At 40.6% G+C, this 19,091-nt stretch overlaps 1 protein-coding gene across 1 annotated transcript in view; it reads left to right on the top strand.

The window, feature by feature from the left end:
* Positions 1 to 376: 376 nt before the first annotated feature.
* Positions 377 to 19,091, top strand: part of LOC125342803 (vomeronasal type-2 receptor 116-like) — a 70,213-nt gene continuing 51,498 nt past the window's right edge. The window contains exons 1-6 of the mRNA XM_048335111.1: positions 377 to 489; positions 2,414 to 2,702; positions 3,788 to 4,036; positions 4,190 to 4,588; positions 5,829 to 6,056; positions 6,915 to 7,038. Of these exons, the coding sequence (XP_048191068.1) occupies positions 377 to 489; positions 2,414 to 2,702; positions 3,788 to 4,036; positions 4,190 to 4,588; positions 5,829 to 6,056; positions 6,915 to 7,038 (1,402 nt within the window). The remainder of the gene's footprint in view (positions 490 to 2,413; positions 2,703 to 3,787; positions 4,037 to 4,189; positions 4,589 to 5,828; positions 6,057 to 6,914; positions 7,039 to 19,091) is intronic.

Genomic DNA, 19,091 nt, shown 5'->3' with positions numbered 1-19,091 from the left:
ATCTGAGAGAAATCCCAGCACCTGAGATGAAGAAGGAGAATGGCAAAACACATTTCCCAAATAATATTTTTGTCCGGGATGCAAGGCCTCAGATGCAGAGCCTCAGAGAAGGGTTTTACACATTGTCCCTGGGGATTCACAAGAGGCTACAAGGAAAGATGGACAACAGTGTATCTCTCAATCAATAAAAAGACACATGTGCACCTGTACAATGATATATGACTAAGATATATGACCGGACAATGTGGTTCTCACTTCCAGCCTGAATTTCAGCTTGGCAGATGCTTCAGGGATGTGCCCTTTGATTTTCATACTCTTTGTTCTCCTGTTTCCCCTCCCTGTCAATTCCTTGGCCGGCACTAGCTGCTTTTCCACCATGAAGCAGCGAGCACACATGGATGGTGATGTGATGATTGTTGCGTTTTTCCCTCTCTACACTTTGGGATCAGATCTCAGGAACAGCGGTGCTTCCAAGTATGAAGACAAGCCGTAAGTAACACCTCATCTTATTTCCATGCACTGTTTTGTTCTCGGGATTTTAAATCACTAAGGAAGCTCTAGATGCACACTAGATGAATGTTCTCTCTTTCCTCTCCCCTGGCCTCCTATCCGTTTTATCATCAGAACTGAACCCCCCAAATGGTATTATTTGCTTTGTGTAATACTGATGTCAACTTTTCACAAAACTTATCAACATATTCTCCGTATGTGTATGTTCAATTAGATTTTCTTCAAGTTCACTATTTTCTCACCCTGAGAAGACATAACTGACAGGATAGGCTTCCATTATGAAATTTCACATATACAAACACTTCTTTTTAATCACTTTATCCTATCATTTGGATTTCCATCCTTCTTCTATTGTTTCCTTCTGAAAACAACATGTTTTTAATTTCATAAGAATGTATGTGCTTACCCACACACACCTTTATACTCACAGACATGTCAGATAGAAAGTTACTTTGGTCATTTTTATTCCAATGTATTTTTGCTTTCCAGTTTCTCACTTTAACTAAATTAGGAAGAGAGTAGTAATCATTCCATTTTACAATGGTACCCTTACAAACTGGCATTTCAATATAAAGCTTGCTTACAATTCTCTCCTCATCCCCCATGTTGGAGGCTCCTCTCTCCAAGACTAGGTCCTCAGAGTTGGATGCATCTGTTTTGTTTTGTTAGATAACAGAAAATAAAATTCACTGAGGCCTTTTGTCCTGCTTAATGCCACAGGAAGCTGTTCAATATGTTGGGTCTGTGAGCAGAGATTGCTATGGAATCTTTTTTTTTTTTTTTTTTTTGCCAGTCCTGGGGCTTGGACTCAGGACCTGAGCACTGTCCCTGGCTTCTTTTCTCGCTCAAGGCTAGCACTCTGCCACTTGAGCCACAGCACCACTTCTGGCCATTTTCTGTATATGTGGTGCTGGGGAATTGAACCTAGGGTGTCATGTGTACAAGGCAATCACTCTTGCCACTAGGCCATATCCCCAGCCCCTGCTATGGAATCTTAAATGCCACTTTGCTTCTGAAAAAAATGATCTTCAGCTGAGGATTTGTTAGTTGGCCTGGCCCTGCCACAGGTGGAAGTGGTTACTCCAAGAAAAACAAAACAGAATATTTGGTGTCTCTGATAATTTGATAGGACCCTAGGCATTCACACACTGAGGCCAAAAGAGTATTGGCATAGGAGTGATTGAAAAATCCCTACTAGCTATGTGCAAATGGGCCTAAAAATAATACTCTATGAAAGGAACTCCAAGGAAAGGAGACATTTTCAGTTGTCATTGTTGTTGTTTTGTTTTCTTTTGCTTTTGTCCTGTTTGTATTTGAGTGGATAATGCAGTATACATAACACGTTGAAGAAAGGTGAACAAGTACAATATTGGTGCCCACTAGACAGTAGATGGAAAATGAAGTGTATATCTTGTGGGTAGGGACAGAAGGAAAATACCAGGAGAAAACGACAAAAGGGGAGACATTGTTCAAAAAAGAATGTACTCTTTATTCATTACGTGAACTATGTAACTGTAATCCCTCTTTATTTCACCTCTACAGTAATAATGAAAAGTAAATCACAAAATTAATAAAAATACATGGTCTGCTGAGCAAAAAATGATATTTGGTGTCTCACAATAGCCTATTCCATCTATAGTGTGCAAGAGGTTTTCACTGTGGTGCATGAAGAAGCAGAGAACAAATAAATTCTTATTCTTGGCATAAGTAACTTTCTGAATCTCATTCATAACAAATTACCTGCATATCCTTATCTAATCTTATATGCAAGCATTAGACACTATATACACATTCCATCTTCATTATGGGTGATGTTTTAACATATTCTTTTGCAGAAAAGCAAGGATTCAGTCCATCAAAATAATGTTTCAACTACTCTGAAATTTCTATGCTGATTACACAGGCTTACCTTCAAGAACTATCAGTTGGTTTTGGCCTTGACTTTTGCTATGGAAGAGATCAACAAAACTCCTGCACTTTTACATAACTTGACTCTGGGATTTGATATCTGTACTGTTGAAGATGGATTGCCAACAGCATTTAAAAATCCCTTCATTTGCTTTTTTGGGAACTACACGGTTCCTAACTACTCATGCATAAGTGGCAGCAAGTCTATAGGAGCACTTACAGGACCATCAGGAGTATCATCTGCCCAAATAGGCCCATTGCTGGACCTCTACAGGTTTCCACAGGTGAGGTTGGGAGGAGTGTCTAATTTGGTGCCATTCCAGGAGTTTAAAAGAGAATGAGAATTAGTGACTGCATTCATGATTCTATCACATTTTGTGATATCAAAGAATAAGTATTCAAAAAAATGGGCTATCTATGCTCCCATAGTTTGGAAAAGGATTAAAAATTTAAAGCATGAATAGGGACTATTTGGAGTTTTAAGAATTATCAATATTTTTTTTAATTCAGGAAATGGAAAATGACATTAAAGTGTAAAGGTATGCTGAGCTGGGTGTTGGTGTCTCACACTTGTAAACCTAGCTACTTATGAAACATATATCTAATTACCTGCAAAAACCAGAAAGTAACATGTGGTTCAAGTCTTGAGGAAAAATCCAAGAAAGTGCATGGGGCTCTGACAGTAAATAATCCTGTGCAATCACACACACACACACACACACACACACACACACACACCTTCGCACCAGAAAGTGAAAGACATTATGTTGAAATGATTAAGGCAGGCTCTGGAAGACAAAGGAGGCAATTTTTGTCATATATAAATATTAAATCTAACATATCAATATGAAATATGATATAAGGATAGAACACATATCAGTTATATATATGTATATAAATATATATGATTAACCTATAAAGTAGGTTAAATATGAATGTGAAATTCCATGCTCCAATCTCTCTAAATAAATAACAAACAATATGCAAATGAACACCAGACAAATATAGAATATGTTGCCTGAAGGGTGCGGGTGTTAAGGAAATGTGCAAAGGAACAAATGAATAGAAAATAAATGGGTGGGAAAATACAACGTACTATTCAAGATACATATGGGAACATGGAGCTAGGAATATATGGCTGGGAGTGTAATAGAAAGGAGGATTTATTGGAAGTAGTGACACAGATAAAGAGACAATTTAATAACAAATTGACATCTTGCACAAATATTAAAATTTTTAATGTTATTTCAATAAGTAAAACATAATCCTGTCACGTAGTTCAACAGGTTATTTAATATACATCATGGCTGAGATTGTGATGGACAGAAATCTTCTCATTCATGGAGCATCCAATTTTCATTCTCTTTAGCTCACCATTGGGCCTTTTGATCAGGCCCTGAATGACCACAGGAAGTTCCCTGCTCTCTATCAGATGGCCTCAAAGGACACGTCCATAGCCACTGCCATGGTCTCCTTACTGGTTTACTTCAGATGGAACTGGGTGGGGCTGTTAACCTTTCTAGATGAGAATGGCTTGTGGATTCTTCCTCTACTGAAAGAAGAGATGGACAAGAACAGAGTTTGTGTAGCCTTCGAGCTAGCAATCCAAAACTATGGCGTATCATTTGAAAGCATATCACTGTGTAACCAGATTAACAAATCTTCAGCAAATGTCCTCATCATATACGGTGGTAAGGAAGATGCAGTAGATTTCCTGGATATTATTGAACAGTATTTAATAAAAGGTAAAGTTTGTATCCTGAACTCACAGTGGGAGTTACCCATGAGGAGGAGATCTTTAACGCGAGGTTCATTCCATGTCCCTCTCGCTTTTTCACACCATCACTCAGATGTTTCTGGATTCACAGATTTTGTCAAGGCAGTGAACCCTTCCAAATACCCAGAAGACTATTTCCTTGCTCGGCTGTGGTTTCTCTCTTTCAATTGCTCAGATTCTGAGTCTGACTGTGTCACATGGCAGAACTGTCCTCGTGATGCCTCCTTGGATTGGTTGCCTGGGCACATTTTTGACATGACTATGTCTGGAGAAAGTTACAATATATACAATGCTGTGTATGCTGTGGCCCAGGCTCTCCATGAGATGCTGCTACATCAAACAGAAGTACAAACAATGGAAAACAGGAAAGAGACAGTGCCTTCCCCTGCACAGGTAAGGCCTTCTATTTCTAATGGCATGCACAATAAGCACAGTCAATTCCTAGAGGACTTTATTACCACATGAAATTAAATATTTTAGTTTGAAGTGCCAAACTTTGAAGTCAGGCCCCACTTTACCACGTGAACCTGAGATAACCAGGCCCTGTGAACAGACCCAGGAGAAGCCCATTAGGGCCCAGTCAGTCTAGAACTCTAACCGCTGGGAATGCTTAACTCTGACCACCCCTAGAATACCTCAAACCCTGACGCAATCAGATTTGTACCTGTGTCCTCATCTTGCTTGCTTGAACACCTGATTGTTGTAACTTTGTTTTTGGCTGCCTCCTAACCTCCGCTTTTTCAGTAGGTAGGACAAGGCTCGGGCCGCGGACCTACTTCAATAAAGTCTTGCCTTGCTATTGCATTTTGGAATGTCTGAGTCTCCGTGGTCTTCTTGGTGTTTGTCTTGCGACTTGGCACAACACGTTATGTTCCCCAAACTAAAGAAATTAAATTTCAATAAATGTCTGTGAGGTTTTCTAGACATGTGCGCCTGTGCTCTTTTGGAAAACAGGCCAGTTATAAGGAAGAAATCAATTCCATGCTTCTGTTCTTTCTTCTAGTAACTAATAACTTCCACATACACATAGGTAATGTTGTGAAAAGAGTATAATCACCTTTTCCCTATGAGTTTCTAAGGATGACCAGCTGAGCACAAGTATCTCTATTTTTCATGAGTAATCTAGATTAATTCCCCTTTAAGTATTAAAACTTGAACAAGCTCAAGCTATAACTATTGAAACCTATAGAATTAGTTGTTGTGGAACACTCTAGCCACCTGAGAATTGCTGCATTTATGCTTAATTAAATGAAATACTTTCTCATGAGAAGAGGCCTTCTAGCACTTTGATGTGTGACAAGGTTTCAGGAAAATTATTCTTATTTGTCAAAAGATTTTCTTCTGGAGTGATTTGTCAGGTGTCTGTGCTTTTCTTGAATATTGAATCAGAGATAAAAGACACTCAGGAGCTTTTCTATTTCTTTTCTTCTTTTCTTTTTTTCTTTTTTTTTTTTTTTTTTTTTTGGTAATCACATGAGAGTCTTTAATGCAAGCTCAAGCCTGGGCTCACGCTCGTCACTGACGCAGTGGGTCTGAATCTAGAGTCCCAACCCTCCCTGGAGCTTTTATTAAGTCAGCTTTTCTATCTAACCATTTGGATATAGTTCAACATATGATGATGTACCTCTTGTAGCTGCACCCTTTTCTGAAGAACACACAATTTCAGAATCCTGCTGGAGAACAGATAACTTTAGATAACAAAAGAAAATTGGAGGCAGAATATGACATTGTGAACATTTGGAATTTTCCACAAGGTCTTGATTTTAAGGTGAAAATAGGACAGTTTTCTCCATTTCCTCTACATGATCATCAACTATCTTTATCTGAAGATTTGGTAGAGTGGCCCATAGAAACTACAGAGGTGAGTTGTTATTTAATTGTAATGATTTTAAGAGCATATACCTGATTGAATGCCAGCACTGACTCCTGTAATAGTAGCTATTCAGTTCTGAAGGTCATGGTTTGAATTCAGGCCCAGCAGGAATACCTGTGACACTCTTATCTTCATTTAACCACCACAAAAGAGGTCCTGGGTGCTGGCTGATGCTTCTAATCCTCTCTGCTTGGGAGGTGGACATCCTCAGATCTCAGATTATAGCTCATTTTAGAGCCCCACCAGGCAAAAGAAATCTGTGAGAATCTATGTCACTAAAACACCTCAAAACTAAGCTAGAGCTGTAGATCAAGCAGCTGATCATTTATCTTCAAAACAAAACAGCTCAAGGACATTGCTTGGACACTGAGTTCAAGCTCCAGGATCAGCACCCTCCATGAAAAATTAAGTTTGTTTCTAAATGTGAATTTTGAATATTGTCAAAAATTCAAATTGCATGTTTCTAGCAGGGTTCTAAAACCAATGAAGTACCAAAGGAATTGCTTTATGTATTTGAAAGGTTTATTTTGTTCCCTTTTCTGGTGACTTCATTTAATGAGTAGTTGAGCTGCTACTTAGATCTCTTTCATGAGAGGAATCATTGAATGAGGTAGCACATAAAGCTATTGTGGTGACAGGATATGGAATCCATAGCAGCATTCAATTCACTGACTGGATTTATGTGTATTGTTATACTACTCTAAAGAATTTGAACGACTTTGATTCCTTAGGGTAGTATATCAATACAAATAAATCTAGTCAGTGAATTAGTCGTTCATATTAGAAAACTTTGGGAATGTTAGGAAAAGCCTAAACAGTTTCTAACACATATTTCATGTTCCTCAGCCTCTTCATTCTGTCTGCAGTGAGAGTTGTGGTCCTGGATTCAGGAAATCCCTTCAGGAGGGAAAGGCTGCCTGTTGCTTTGATTGTACCCCTTGCACAGAGAATGAGATGGCTAATGCAACAGGTAAGTTCACAGCAGAGGGAGAAATACAGATTCTCTCCTAGTGCCCCACAAACCATGCAAAGGACTACAAATGTCATGTATTGGAATTGCAGTCAAAGTCTTCCTTCATTCACTTACTAGTTGAATTACAACAATGGATGATACTGCTTCTTGAAAAGAAAAAAAAATCATGGGCTCTGAATTGTATATAGGATTAACTTTTTCTAGTATAATGTATGTATGTTTATTTAAATACAGAGTAATGTTAGAATAATTTCTATCACATAGAATACAAAATCCTGTTAATAATGAGGTCTCCATGTTTTGCAAATTTTTTTACATTATACAGAAAACACAGATCTTTATTTCCTAGTTGTCCAGAACTGTTATTAAAGCAGAGAAAATGCTCTTGTTTGGTTCAACTCTTATGCATGGCCAGGCTGTATAGCTTCAAAGAATAATTATAATCTCTGTACTCTAATGCTTTACAGGTGAGTAGGAAAAGCAAATGTCACAATTACAAGGAAGAACCACAGTGCTCCTATCTATAAGAAACAGAGACAAAAAAAATTCAACATCTTTTAGTCTTCATTTTACATAAGGATATTGAGTTATGTCCAAAATAGCTGAAAAATAGTATGGAAGAATGAAGAGATGTATAAAATTATTGTTAGTACATTAGGAATGGCAGAGAAGAAAATGAATGATTTTCATTGCAAATTAATAGTTCCAACTAGAATTTAGAGCCAAGTGTAGGAACATAATGAAATTATAAAAATAATACTAAGTAAGTCTAGAAATACTTGGTCATATGAAGTTGATGCTAGTAATTATCAATATGTCAGAAATTTTTTTCTAGGTAGGGATATCCTAAATTCATTTTAAGCACTGGAAAGGAACTAATGGCTTTTTGTCTTCCTCACCAGACATGGAGCAGTGTGTGAAGTGTCCAGATCACCAGTATGCCAACACACAGAGAAACCAGTGCCTCCTAAGAGCTGCAAGCTTCCTGGCTTATGGGGAGCCCTTGGGGATGGCCTTGGCCTGCATGGCTCTTGCTTTATCGACACTCACAGCAGCTGTTCTTGGGGTCTTTGTGAAACATCACAACACCCCTATTGTGAAGGCAAATAACCAGGCTCTCAGCTACATCCTGCTCCTCTCCCTCATCTTCTGTTTCCTCTGTTGTTTACTCTTTATTGGCCAACCCAACACAGTTACCTGCATGCTACAGCAAACTACATTTGGACTTGCATTCACTGTCGCTGTTTCTGCTGTTTTGGCCAAAACTGTAACTGTGGTTCTGGCCTTCAAGGTCACTACTCCAGGGAGAAGGATGAGGCGGCTGCTGGTGTCAGGGGCTCCTAACTTCATCATTCCCATCTGTACCCTGATCCAGGTGACTCTCTGTGGAATCTGGCTGGGAACCTCTCCTCCCTTCATTGACACAAACACATACTCTGAACATGGCCACCTCATCATCCTGTGTAACAAGGGCTCCCTCACTGCCTTCTACTGTGTCTTGGGATTCCTGGGCTCCCTGGCCCTGACCAGCTTCACTGTGGCTTTCCTGGCCAGGAACCTGCCTGACACCTTCAATGAAGCCAAGTTCCTGACCTTCAGCATGCTTGTGTTCTGCAGTGTGTGGCTCACCTTCCTGCCTGTCTACCACAGTGCCAAGGGCAAGGTCATGGTGGCTGTGGAGGTCTTCTCCATCTTGGCCTCCAGTACAGGGCTTCTGGGCTGCATCTTTGTCCCCAAGTGCTACATCATCTTGATAAGGCCTGATATAAATTGTGTGCATGGCTTTAGGGACAGGAAATGCCCTGGACATATTAAGCCCTCCTAAGAAGAAACTTACATATCTTTACAAGCGGGTTTCTTTTTCCATTAGATATTAATTTACATACTTGGAATCATTTGAATAAATAGCTGCTTTTACCTATTTTCTAGTAATGGCACAGTCATCAGTTGTAGCTAGAGACAGGTCAATTTGAATTTCATTTCATATATTTTTGTTCTTTCCTTTTACTAAGCACGTTGTAACAGTTTTCTGATGATTCAGAGATACTTGAAGAAAAACAAAGTATATCAGCCTTTGGCACACTGTCACTTGTCAAATCCTTGATGATCGGGTGGCTGACTGAGAATCGAGGACCATGGTTCAAAGCCAGCCCCAGCAGGAAAAGGCTCTCAGAATCCATGTCCAATAAACTCCCACTAAAAGGTGGAAGTGGAGCTGTGCCTCAAGTGGTAGAACACTAGCCTTAAGCATAATTGCTTAATGATAAGGCACAGGCCTTGTGTTCCAGTCCCAGGACAGGAACACACAAACACACACACACACACACACACACACACACACACACACACACACACACACAGAATACCAGGACTTCTGGTGTGGGGGAGAGGAAAGAGGTCAAGGGTAATCAGGGTAAATGAATGGACAGAGGGAAGGTGGACAAATGAATTCCTAATATTCCGTACCTAAATGTGGAAATGAAACTAGCACACATGAGAGGGTGGGTTGGGAGAGATGGAGGAGAAAGATGGAAGTGGTGTCATGGATCAAGACACCTTGCACTCACAAGGTGACATAGTGAATTGCAGCCTTTCTCTAGATGTGTGGGGGGTGTGGGGCTGGGTGTGTGGGGGTTTGTGTTCCAGTACTGAGGCTGGCACTCTGGGCCTGAGTGATGTCCGTGAGCTTCTCTTGTTCAAGCCTAGTTCTCTACCACTTGAGCAACAGCACCACTTCCAGCTTTTTCTGAGTAGAACATTTCGGCCTGGGCTGGCTTTGAACTTGGTCTTTGATGTTAGCTTCCTGAGTAGCTAGGAAGACAACTGTGAGCTATTCATGCCCAGCATTTTTTTAAATGTAGTATGCCAAGATAGCCCTCCCTCCCAAGACTACCACCTTTGCCTGTCTCTGGTCAGCTGGGTGTTTTGAGATTGCCTTCCTTATGAGCCTGATTCATGTGGCAAAACCCTGAACAAGAACTCCCTGTGCTTCACCCCTCTGTACCTTATCCCTCCTCAGCAACACAGATTTGGGCAACAAAAAAGCCATATGTTAAGTCGACTGGACTACACTTGATACACATAGAAAATGCAAGGAGCAGAGATTCCTTTCTCAGGTCAGTAGGACTCCACTGGGAAATTCTGGCATTTAGTGTTGTGTTGGGGACCTTCCTGAGATCATTTCATTTTCCTTTATCTCTGGTCCTGGGTTCAAAAATAAAGTTGAAGGTAGTGTTGGGTGTTGTGGGGAAATTTGTTCTGCAATCTGATAGGACCTGCTTGGTACCCATATCTCTCTCTCAAATCTGCATTGAGAACCCCTGCATCTGGCTTGGTTTTATTTTCTAGATGCTTCACTTTCACAATTTTTTTCCTTTCTGTAACTCCTTTTCCCATCTCTTTCAACTTGAATCAGGATTTCACCATGATTTTTCCTTTTTACATGATAGTCCAAAATTTGCTGCACCTTAAAATTTGGCCCAGCTTAATAAGGGTGAATCACCAGTCAGGGTTTTATCAGGAAATCCAAAATTGCCATCTTCCCCCCTAGATGGAAGGGGCCTGATGCACCTCCCCCAGCTGGGGAATGCGGCCCTTCCATCCTCTCTACATTGGAATCCGGAGAAACCGGTCAGGCAAATAGACCCCCAACTTAGCTGGCAGCCAGCCTGGCGCCTACCAGCCCCGCCCTGGTTTGGCGCGCTCAGAGTGAAGTAGCCCCTTGGAGGTCAAGTGACCAGCCCCTTGGAGGTCACCTGACAGCTCATGGCCTATGGGAATCCTGGCCAACCCCCTTCCCCCGATCATCTCCCCTTGCCCCTCTCTCAATAAAGTTAGTTCGCTCTCAGAAGCTGACTCCGTGGTCTATGTACGTAGCTCCCAGGGTAGGATAGCGGTAACATTGCCACGCGGGTCGCGCGCACGCCAGGACGGAGATGCCCCTACGTCTCACCCTGACAGACCTGCAGGCCGAGGGTTAGGGGAGAGGACGATACGAGGGTAATAAGAGAGAAAATAAGCATTTGAGCCGGAGCAGAGAAAGCAGACCCCACAATTACCGGGAACAGATATTTATTGCAGAGATTTGCATAGTACGCAAGTAGGCTGGAGATGAGTGCACAGCTCTATGGAAGGTTGTATAGCCACAGTGAAGGACAAGAGTAACTCCATATTGTACTAAGACCTCATTCTGTACCTGACTGACCTTACTGTAAGCCCTAACCCACACCCCTCGCTTCCCAGTAAAGACCATAAAATGCCCTGCGACAGAGAGTTCACAGAGAAACCATAAACACCAATAAGATTGACCGGCAGGGAAGAAAAACAAGTTTTGGAGTTTTTCCAGAAGTCCCCACCCAGGTGTGGTTGCCAGTATCTAATTAATAGATGCTATGATGTATGCTAATTCCCTGCCTTCCCCAAAGAATGTATAAAACAGCTGGAAGCCCTAGGCTCAGGGCCTCTTAGCTTAATCAGTTTCCTGAATGTGTGGAGGACTGAGCTAGCCAGAAACAAAAGCACTTTTTGCTGCTTGCATTGGTCTCTGGTGGTCTTTTGGGGGATCCACAGTTGAGCATGGGGGCTCATACCAAATACCCCCCTAAGCCCACCCACACACCCAACCACGTGTTCGTGAGAATCAGCCAGTAAGTTGAGTGAGGCATTGCTGATGTGTATGTGTGCTGTGGCCCTGCAGGATGTGTATGTGAGTTTGGAAAAAGAGCCTTGGTGGACGCACTATAGGGCAATGGGATCTGTGGGACACATCCCAGACCCCCATGTGGGTAAATTGTTCCTTGGTACAGACATTTTGGAGACAGACAACTTTTTGGATCCTTGTGTAGCGTGTTCTTCCGTGCATAGTCTGTTAGATCGTTTTGAACAATTTGCCACGCGCTGCGACTTCAGTAAATTGTTCCTCGGTACAGGCATTTTTGGAGACAGGAATTTTTTGGAGATATCTCTGTGTAATCTGCTACTGCTGCAATTTGGGTTCATGTCAAGTGCTTTGTATGTGGTGTGTTTATGTGTGATTGTTTTCTAACCTCCTCCGCACTGGCAGGAGAAATTCCTCCTAGGTATCAGGCCTGAACTGAGAAAGTGGCAAACTGAAGACTTCCAGGAGTGACTCCTTCTCTTTCTCTTTAGGTCCTCAGCGGAATTCTCCTCCCTTCCTTTTCTTAGCAGTGCTGCTTCTCTAGATTTGTTAAACTGCTTTTACTCTTCCCATTTCTGTATGTTTGTCTGACTTATGTAAAATGCTCTGAGTAATCTGAATGGTGTGGTTAGTTGGACTTTGATGTAAAAGAGAAAGTGAAATTGAAACCAAAAGGGCCTACAATGACATTGAGTACTGAGGAGACTAGGTCTGGTGGTGAATTAGGAAAGAAAGTAAAAGTAAATGCAATCAAATACTAGAAAAGATTGTGTTGCAGAAAAGGAAAAATTGCCTCTATTGTTACAGGACTGGTCTGGACTGTTCTTCTATGTTTTCTGTATCTTCTGACTGTGAGGGACAAAATGGACAGACTCACTTAGCTCTTTGGATTTATGTTTAGTTCATTGGAAAGATGCACAGGAGACAGCTCAAAATCAGAGTGTAAGTGTATGCAAAAAGAACTCTGGGGGACCCTCACCCAGCCTTGTTCAGCAGAAAACTATTTGGTGTGATAAACTGCTTTGTTAAAACTATCAAGCCCTGGAAAATGCGTCTGGAGAATGATAAAATCATTTGTTAAAAGTTTTGTCTTATAATTTGGGTGTTGCAGGAGTAAGACAGGCAAAAATACCTCTTGCCGCTGGAAAATGTACGGCCGATGTTTATTTTGCGTGCTTTAAGATCTTTTGAATGTGTATGTGTGTGCATGTCTGAGTGCAAACATGGTAAAGAGTATGATATAAAATTCAGTGAGTTTAAGTTTAAATTCACATGGTCATCAAGTTTGTGCATTAACAAATGCTTTAAAGGATTATTGCATTGTTTGAAAGAGGAACTATAGTTAAAAAATGTTTCTTTAATTAAAAAAATCAGGGCTAAGTGTCAGAAATTTGAATGTAAAGGATTATCAATGTAAAAAAATTGCTTGGGTTTCTCAATCAGAGACCAATAGGAAAGGACAGGTAAAACCTAGGATGGGCCTGTGTGCCTATCCACAGGAGTGAGGGGTGATCTGGCAAAAGTGCAGCTCAATCTTGAGCCCCAAACCTCCCAAACCCCATCTTTTGTCTTTTGTCTTTTTTCTCTTGTCTTGTATTTTCCTTTTTCTTTAATCCTTGTCCCCTCAATCAGGAGTCCCTTTCGCTGCCGGCTGGCCTCGACACAGATTAAAGCGTCCCACTAAAGGAAATAAGTATAGTGCGTATTCAACATGACTAAATGAACATTGCCTATACCCCAGAAAGTGAGATGTGAGGACCGGGATTCAAAGGCAGCCCAGGAAGGAAAGTCCATGAGACTCGTGTCTCTAGTGGGAGATCAGAGCATGCCTGACCTCCAGCAGCCTTTCTCCTGAGTTCCGTTCTGCAGGAAGTCCCTCCATCATCCTGTGCAGTATGGCTGATGAATAGAAAGAGTTCGGTTGCTCTCATGGGATGTCTCTGGCTGTTGGTTTTGGAATTCTGACCCCCCCGCCCCACCGCCCTAGCTTTCCTTATTAGGATGCCTTTATAGATGAGAAAACTAAAGTTCAGAAAGCTTCATCATCCACAGAATGGGATATGAGGCTTCATACCACTTTCTTATCCCTGTGTTCTGCCCACATAAGCTTAGCTCCTATACATCATGTTCACGCAACACAATCCAGGAATTTGTTAATTCAATCATTTGATTCATTCAATAAAGAATTTCCATCTCCAAGAAGACCAGATTATTTATTCTTTTTTTCTTTATTGTTTGTTAATTTTTTACCTCACTCCTCCCCATTTCTCTCCCCAGCCCACGAATTGTACAGTTGGTTTTCACCATATACTTTTGTAAGTATTGCTGTGGCATTGCTTTGTCTTTTTCTCCTTTGCCTCTCCATTTTGGTATTCCCTTACCCTTCCCTAGTTGAGTTACATGAATATACAATATTCAGGGCACTAAAATCAGTTACCCAGATAACAGGGGTAAAACCAGGGGAAATAAAGACAAAACCAAAAAAGCACGTAATTTCACATGGTATATAGAAAATAAAAACAATGATAAGCCACATTCTTTCTGTTTTTCTTTTTTTGCTTCTTTGTGTGAGAGTACATTGAAATGGAATCGTGGCCCAAGCACTGTTACTCAGCTTTCTCAGTTCAAGGGTGGCCCTCTACCAGGTGACTCAGAAACTCCACTTCCGGGTTGTTTTCTGGTTAATTGGAGATCAAAATATCAGATGTTTTCGCTGAGGCTGGCCTCGAACTGTGATCCTCAGATCTCAGCCTCCCGAGTAGTTATAATTACGAGTGAGAAGAAGCTAAACTAAAACAACTGGAGAAACAAGAAATGACAGAATCTAAAACGAGTAGGAGGAGAGAGATCACAAAGATTAAAGAAGAGATAAATCTGATTGAAAATAGAAAGTCCATTCAACAAATAAATAAGACTATAAGATCTTTGAGAAAATAAATAAAATTGACAGACCCCCCGCAAGACTTACCAAAAAAAGAAGAGAAGAGACTCATATATGTAAAATCAAGGACTCCACCAGAAAAATTACAACAGGTACACACGATATTCAAACAATCATAAGGAGCTATTTCCAAAACCTCTACTCAGCAAAAAACAATAATTTTACAGAAATGGATCAATTCTTAGAGAAGTACAAACTGCCCAAACTGAACCAAGAAGAAATAAATCAACTAAATAAACCAATAACTTACAGTGAGATACAGGAGGTAATCAAGAACCTCCCAACAAAGAAAAGCCCAGGCCCAGATGGATTCACCAACAAATTCTACAAAACCTTTAGTGATGAGCTAATACCAATACTCCTCAAACTCTTCCGCGAAATAGAAACAGAGGGAGAAATCCCAAACTCATTCTACGAAGCTAATATCATACTCATTGCCAAACCAGACGAAGACCCAACAAAAAAAGAGAACTACAGACCAATATCACTAATGAACACAGACGCAAAGCTCCTTAATAAAATATTAGCTAACAGGATCCAGAAACTGATCAAGAAAATCATACATCATGACCAAGTAGGCTTCATCCCACAGTCACAAGGATGGTTCAACATCTGTAAATCAATCAACGTAATTCACCACATAAACAGATATAAAATTAAGAACTACATTGTTATCTCAGTTGATGCCCAAAAATCCTTTGACAAAATACAACATCCATACCTATTAAAAGCTTTGGAGAGAACAGGAATAGATGGAACATTCCTCAAAACAATAAAAGCCATATACAACAGACCAACTGCTAATATCATATTAAATGGAGAGAAACTTAAATCATTCCCCCTAAACTCAGGAACAAGACAAGGATGCCCACTCTCCCCACTTCTTTTCAACATAGTGCTGGAATCCCTAGCCATAGCAATAAGGCAAGAGGAGGACATCAAAGGGATCCACATCGGCAAGGAAGAAATCAAGTTATCCCTATTCGCATATGACATGATCTTATATCTGAAGAACCCAAAAATCTCAGTACCCAAACTCCTACACCTAATAAACCAATTAGGCAAAGTAGCAAGATACAAAATCAATACACAAAAGTCAGCAGCTTTACTGTACACCAGCAATATACAAACAGAAAAGGAAATTATGGAAACAATTCCATTTACAGTAGCCAAAAAAAAGAATAAAGTACCTAGGGATCAACTTAACCAAGGACGTGACAGACCTATTTAATGAAAACTACAAAAATCTAATAAGGGAAATCAAAGAAGACACAAGGAGATGGAAAGACCTCCCATGCTCATGGGTAGGCAGAATCAATATAGTGAAAATGGCCATATTGCCCAAATTGTTATACAAATTCAATGCAATCCCTATCAAAATCCCAGCCACATTCTTCACTGAAATAGAGAAACCAATACATAAATTCATATGGAACAGCAAAAGACCAAGAATAGCCAAAGCAATTCTAGGCAAATAAAGCAGTGCAGGAGGTATCACAATACCAGACTTCAAGCTCTATTACAGGGCCATCATAACAAAAACAGCCTGGTATTGGTATAAAAACAGATCGGAAGACCAATGGATTAGAATTGAAGATCCAGAAATAAAACCGCACTCTTACAGCCAGCTGATATTTGACAAAGGAGCTAAAGACATACAATGGAATAAACATAGCCTCTTCAACTACTGGTGCTGGGAGAAATGGGCAGCCATATGCAGAAAACTCAAAGTAGACCCAAGCCTATCACCATGCACCAAGATCAACTCAAAATGGATCATGGACCTCAACATCACACCTTAATCCTTGAAACTACTGAAGGACAGAGTGGGAAAGACGCTAGAACTTATAGGCACAGGAAGGAACTTCCTGAATAGAGTCCCAGGGGCACAACAAATAGGGGAAAGACTCGACAAATGGGACTACTACAAATTAAAAAGTTTCTGCACAGCTAAGGACATAGCCATCAAAATAGAAAGACAGCCAACGATATGGGAAAGGATATTTACCAGCACAGCAATAGACAAAGGCCTGATATCTGTCATCTACAGAGAACTCAAAAAACTAAGCCCCTCCAAGCCCAATAAACCTATTAGGAAATGGGCAAAGGAGCTAAAGAGAGACTTCACAAGAGAAGATATAAAAATGGCAAAGAAACACATGAGGAAATGCTCAACATCTCTGGTAGTAAAGGAAATGCAAATAAAAACAACCCTGAGATACCACCTCACCCCACTTAGAATGGCCTATACTCTGAACTCAGGCAACAACAAATGCTGGAGGGGGTGCGGGGAAAGAGGAACCCTTCTCCATTGTTGGTGGGAGTGCAAATTAGTAAACCACTTTGGAGAACAGTATGGAGGTTTCTCAAAAAGCTCAATATAGACCTACCCTATGACCCAGCCATACCACTCCTAGGCATCTATCCTAAACAGAAAACCCCAAGATATCAAAAAGACATTTGTACTTCCATGTTTATCGTGGCACAATTCACAATAGCCAAAATATGGAAACAACCCAGATGCCCCGCCACAGACAAATGGATCCAAAAAATATGGTACTTATACACAGTGGAATACTACATAGCGATTAGGAATGGTGAAATATTGTTATTCGCAGGGAAATGGTTAAAACTGGAACAAATAATGTTGAGCGAGACAAGCCTAGAACACAGAAAACAAAGGGGCATGATCTCCCTGATATGACTGTTAACAAAGGGAGACGGAGAGACAGTAGAGACCAAGTCTGTGAAACCAAAAACTGCTTGTCAAGTAGTATTCCCCACAGGATTGGGGCAGCGACCCAACAGTATGTAACTAAAACCAAACAATTACTCAACATATAAAGGTCAAAAATTGACCTCTCAGGGGAATACAATAGCTCAAAAGCTAGGTATGTACGTTCATATAAGACTACTGTCAACATATTGTCTAATATCGACATTACATTTAAAGCCCTAGGCGAACTTTCTTGGGCGTTGGCAAGTGGCTACTGTATATGTTCTTGATACATTGTATATTGTATATATGTCGACCTGACCTACATACAGAAGGGATAGGAAAACAGGGCGTAAGATATCACAAGAAATGGACACACTGCCCAACTATGTAACTGTACACTTTTTGCACAACACCTTGTCAAAAAATTTGTATTCAATTAATAAATAAATTAAATTTAAAAAAAAACAGTGATATGACAGTCGTTTCCATATCATGGAGTTCATTTCACTTAGCATCATCTTATTTGTTTATATGGGCTATTGGGCTGTTGTGATCCTCTGCTGTGACTAGCCTAACCTGTACTACTTATTCCCTAGGAGGGACACCATAGAGTCGATGTTTCTTTGGGTCTGGCTCACTTCACTTAGTATAAGTATTTCCAAGTCCTTCCATTTCCTTACGAATGGGGCAATGTCATTCTTTCTGATAGAGGCATAAAATTCCATTGTGTATATGTACCACATTTTCCTGATCCATTCTTCTACTGAGGGGCATTTGGGTTGGTTCCAATTCTAGCTATGACAAATTGTGCTGCTATGAACATTGTTGTGCTGGTGACTTTAGAGTGTTCTTGTTTGTGGACTTTGGGGTAGATGCCCAAAAGTGGGGCTGCTGGGTCACATGGAAGTTCTATGTTTGCCCTTCTGAGGAATCTCCATACCACTTTCCAGAGTGGCTGAACCAGTTTACATTCCCACCAACAATGAAGTAGGGTTCCCTTTTGGCCACATCCCCTCCAACAATTGTTGTTGTTAGTCTTCTTGGTAAAGGACATTCTTACTGGGATGAGATGGAATCTCAATGTTGTTTTGATTTGCATTTCTTTATGGCCAGTGATGTAGAGCACTTTTCCATACGTCCCTTGGCCATTCTCATTTCTTCATCAGAGAAGTCTCTTTGTAAGTCTTTAGCCCACTTGATGAGGGGGCTATTGGTTCTTTGCAGTTTTGTTTTGGAGGAAGGTAATTTTTTTAGTTCTGCATATATTTTAGATATGAGGCCTTTGTCTGTTGTATGGCCGGTAAAGATCTTTTCCCAATCTGTGGACTTTCTGTTTATATTGCGAGCTATGTCCTTTGCCTGGCAGAAGCTCTGCAGTTTGATGCAGTCTCATTTGTCCATCCTTTCTTTGATTTGTTGCATTTCTGGGTCTTTGTTAAGGAAATTCCGTCCTGTGCCAAGGAGCCCATGTGTTTCTCCTACTTGTTCCCTTAGTGTTTTCAGGGTATCTGTTTTGATTTCAAGGTCTTTGATCCATCTGGAATTGATTTTGGTGCAGGGTGAGATATAAGGACCTAGTTTAAGTTTATTGTATGTATTGAACAAGTTTTGCCAGCACCATTTGTTAAAGAGGCTATCTTTCTTCCATCCTACTTTTTTAGCTCCTTTATCAAAGATTAAGTAGACATAGTTCTGTGGGTTTATTTCTAGGTCTTCAATTCTGTTCCATTGGT

This window comes from Perognathus longimembris, chromosome 27 (genome assembly GCF_023159225.1).
Source record: "Perognathus longimembris pacificus isolate PPM17 chromosome 27, ASM2315922v1, whole genome shotgun sequence".
NCBI classification, from domain to species: Eukaryota; Metazoa; Chordata; class Mammalia; order Rodentia; family Heteromyidae; genus Perognathus; species Perognathus longimembris.
This window is presented reverse-complemented; position numbering and strand designations above follow the sequence as displayed.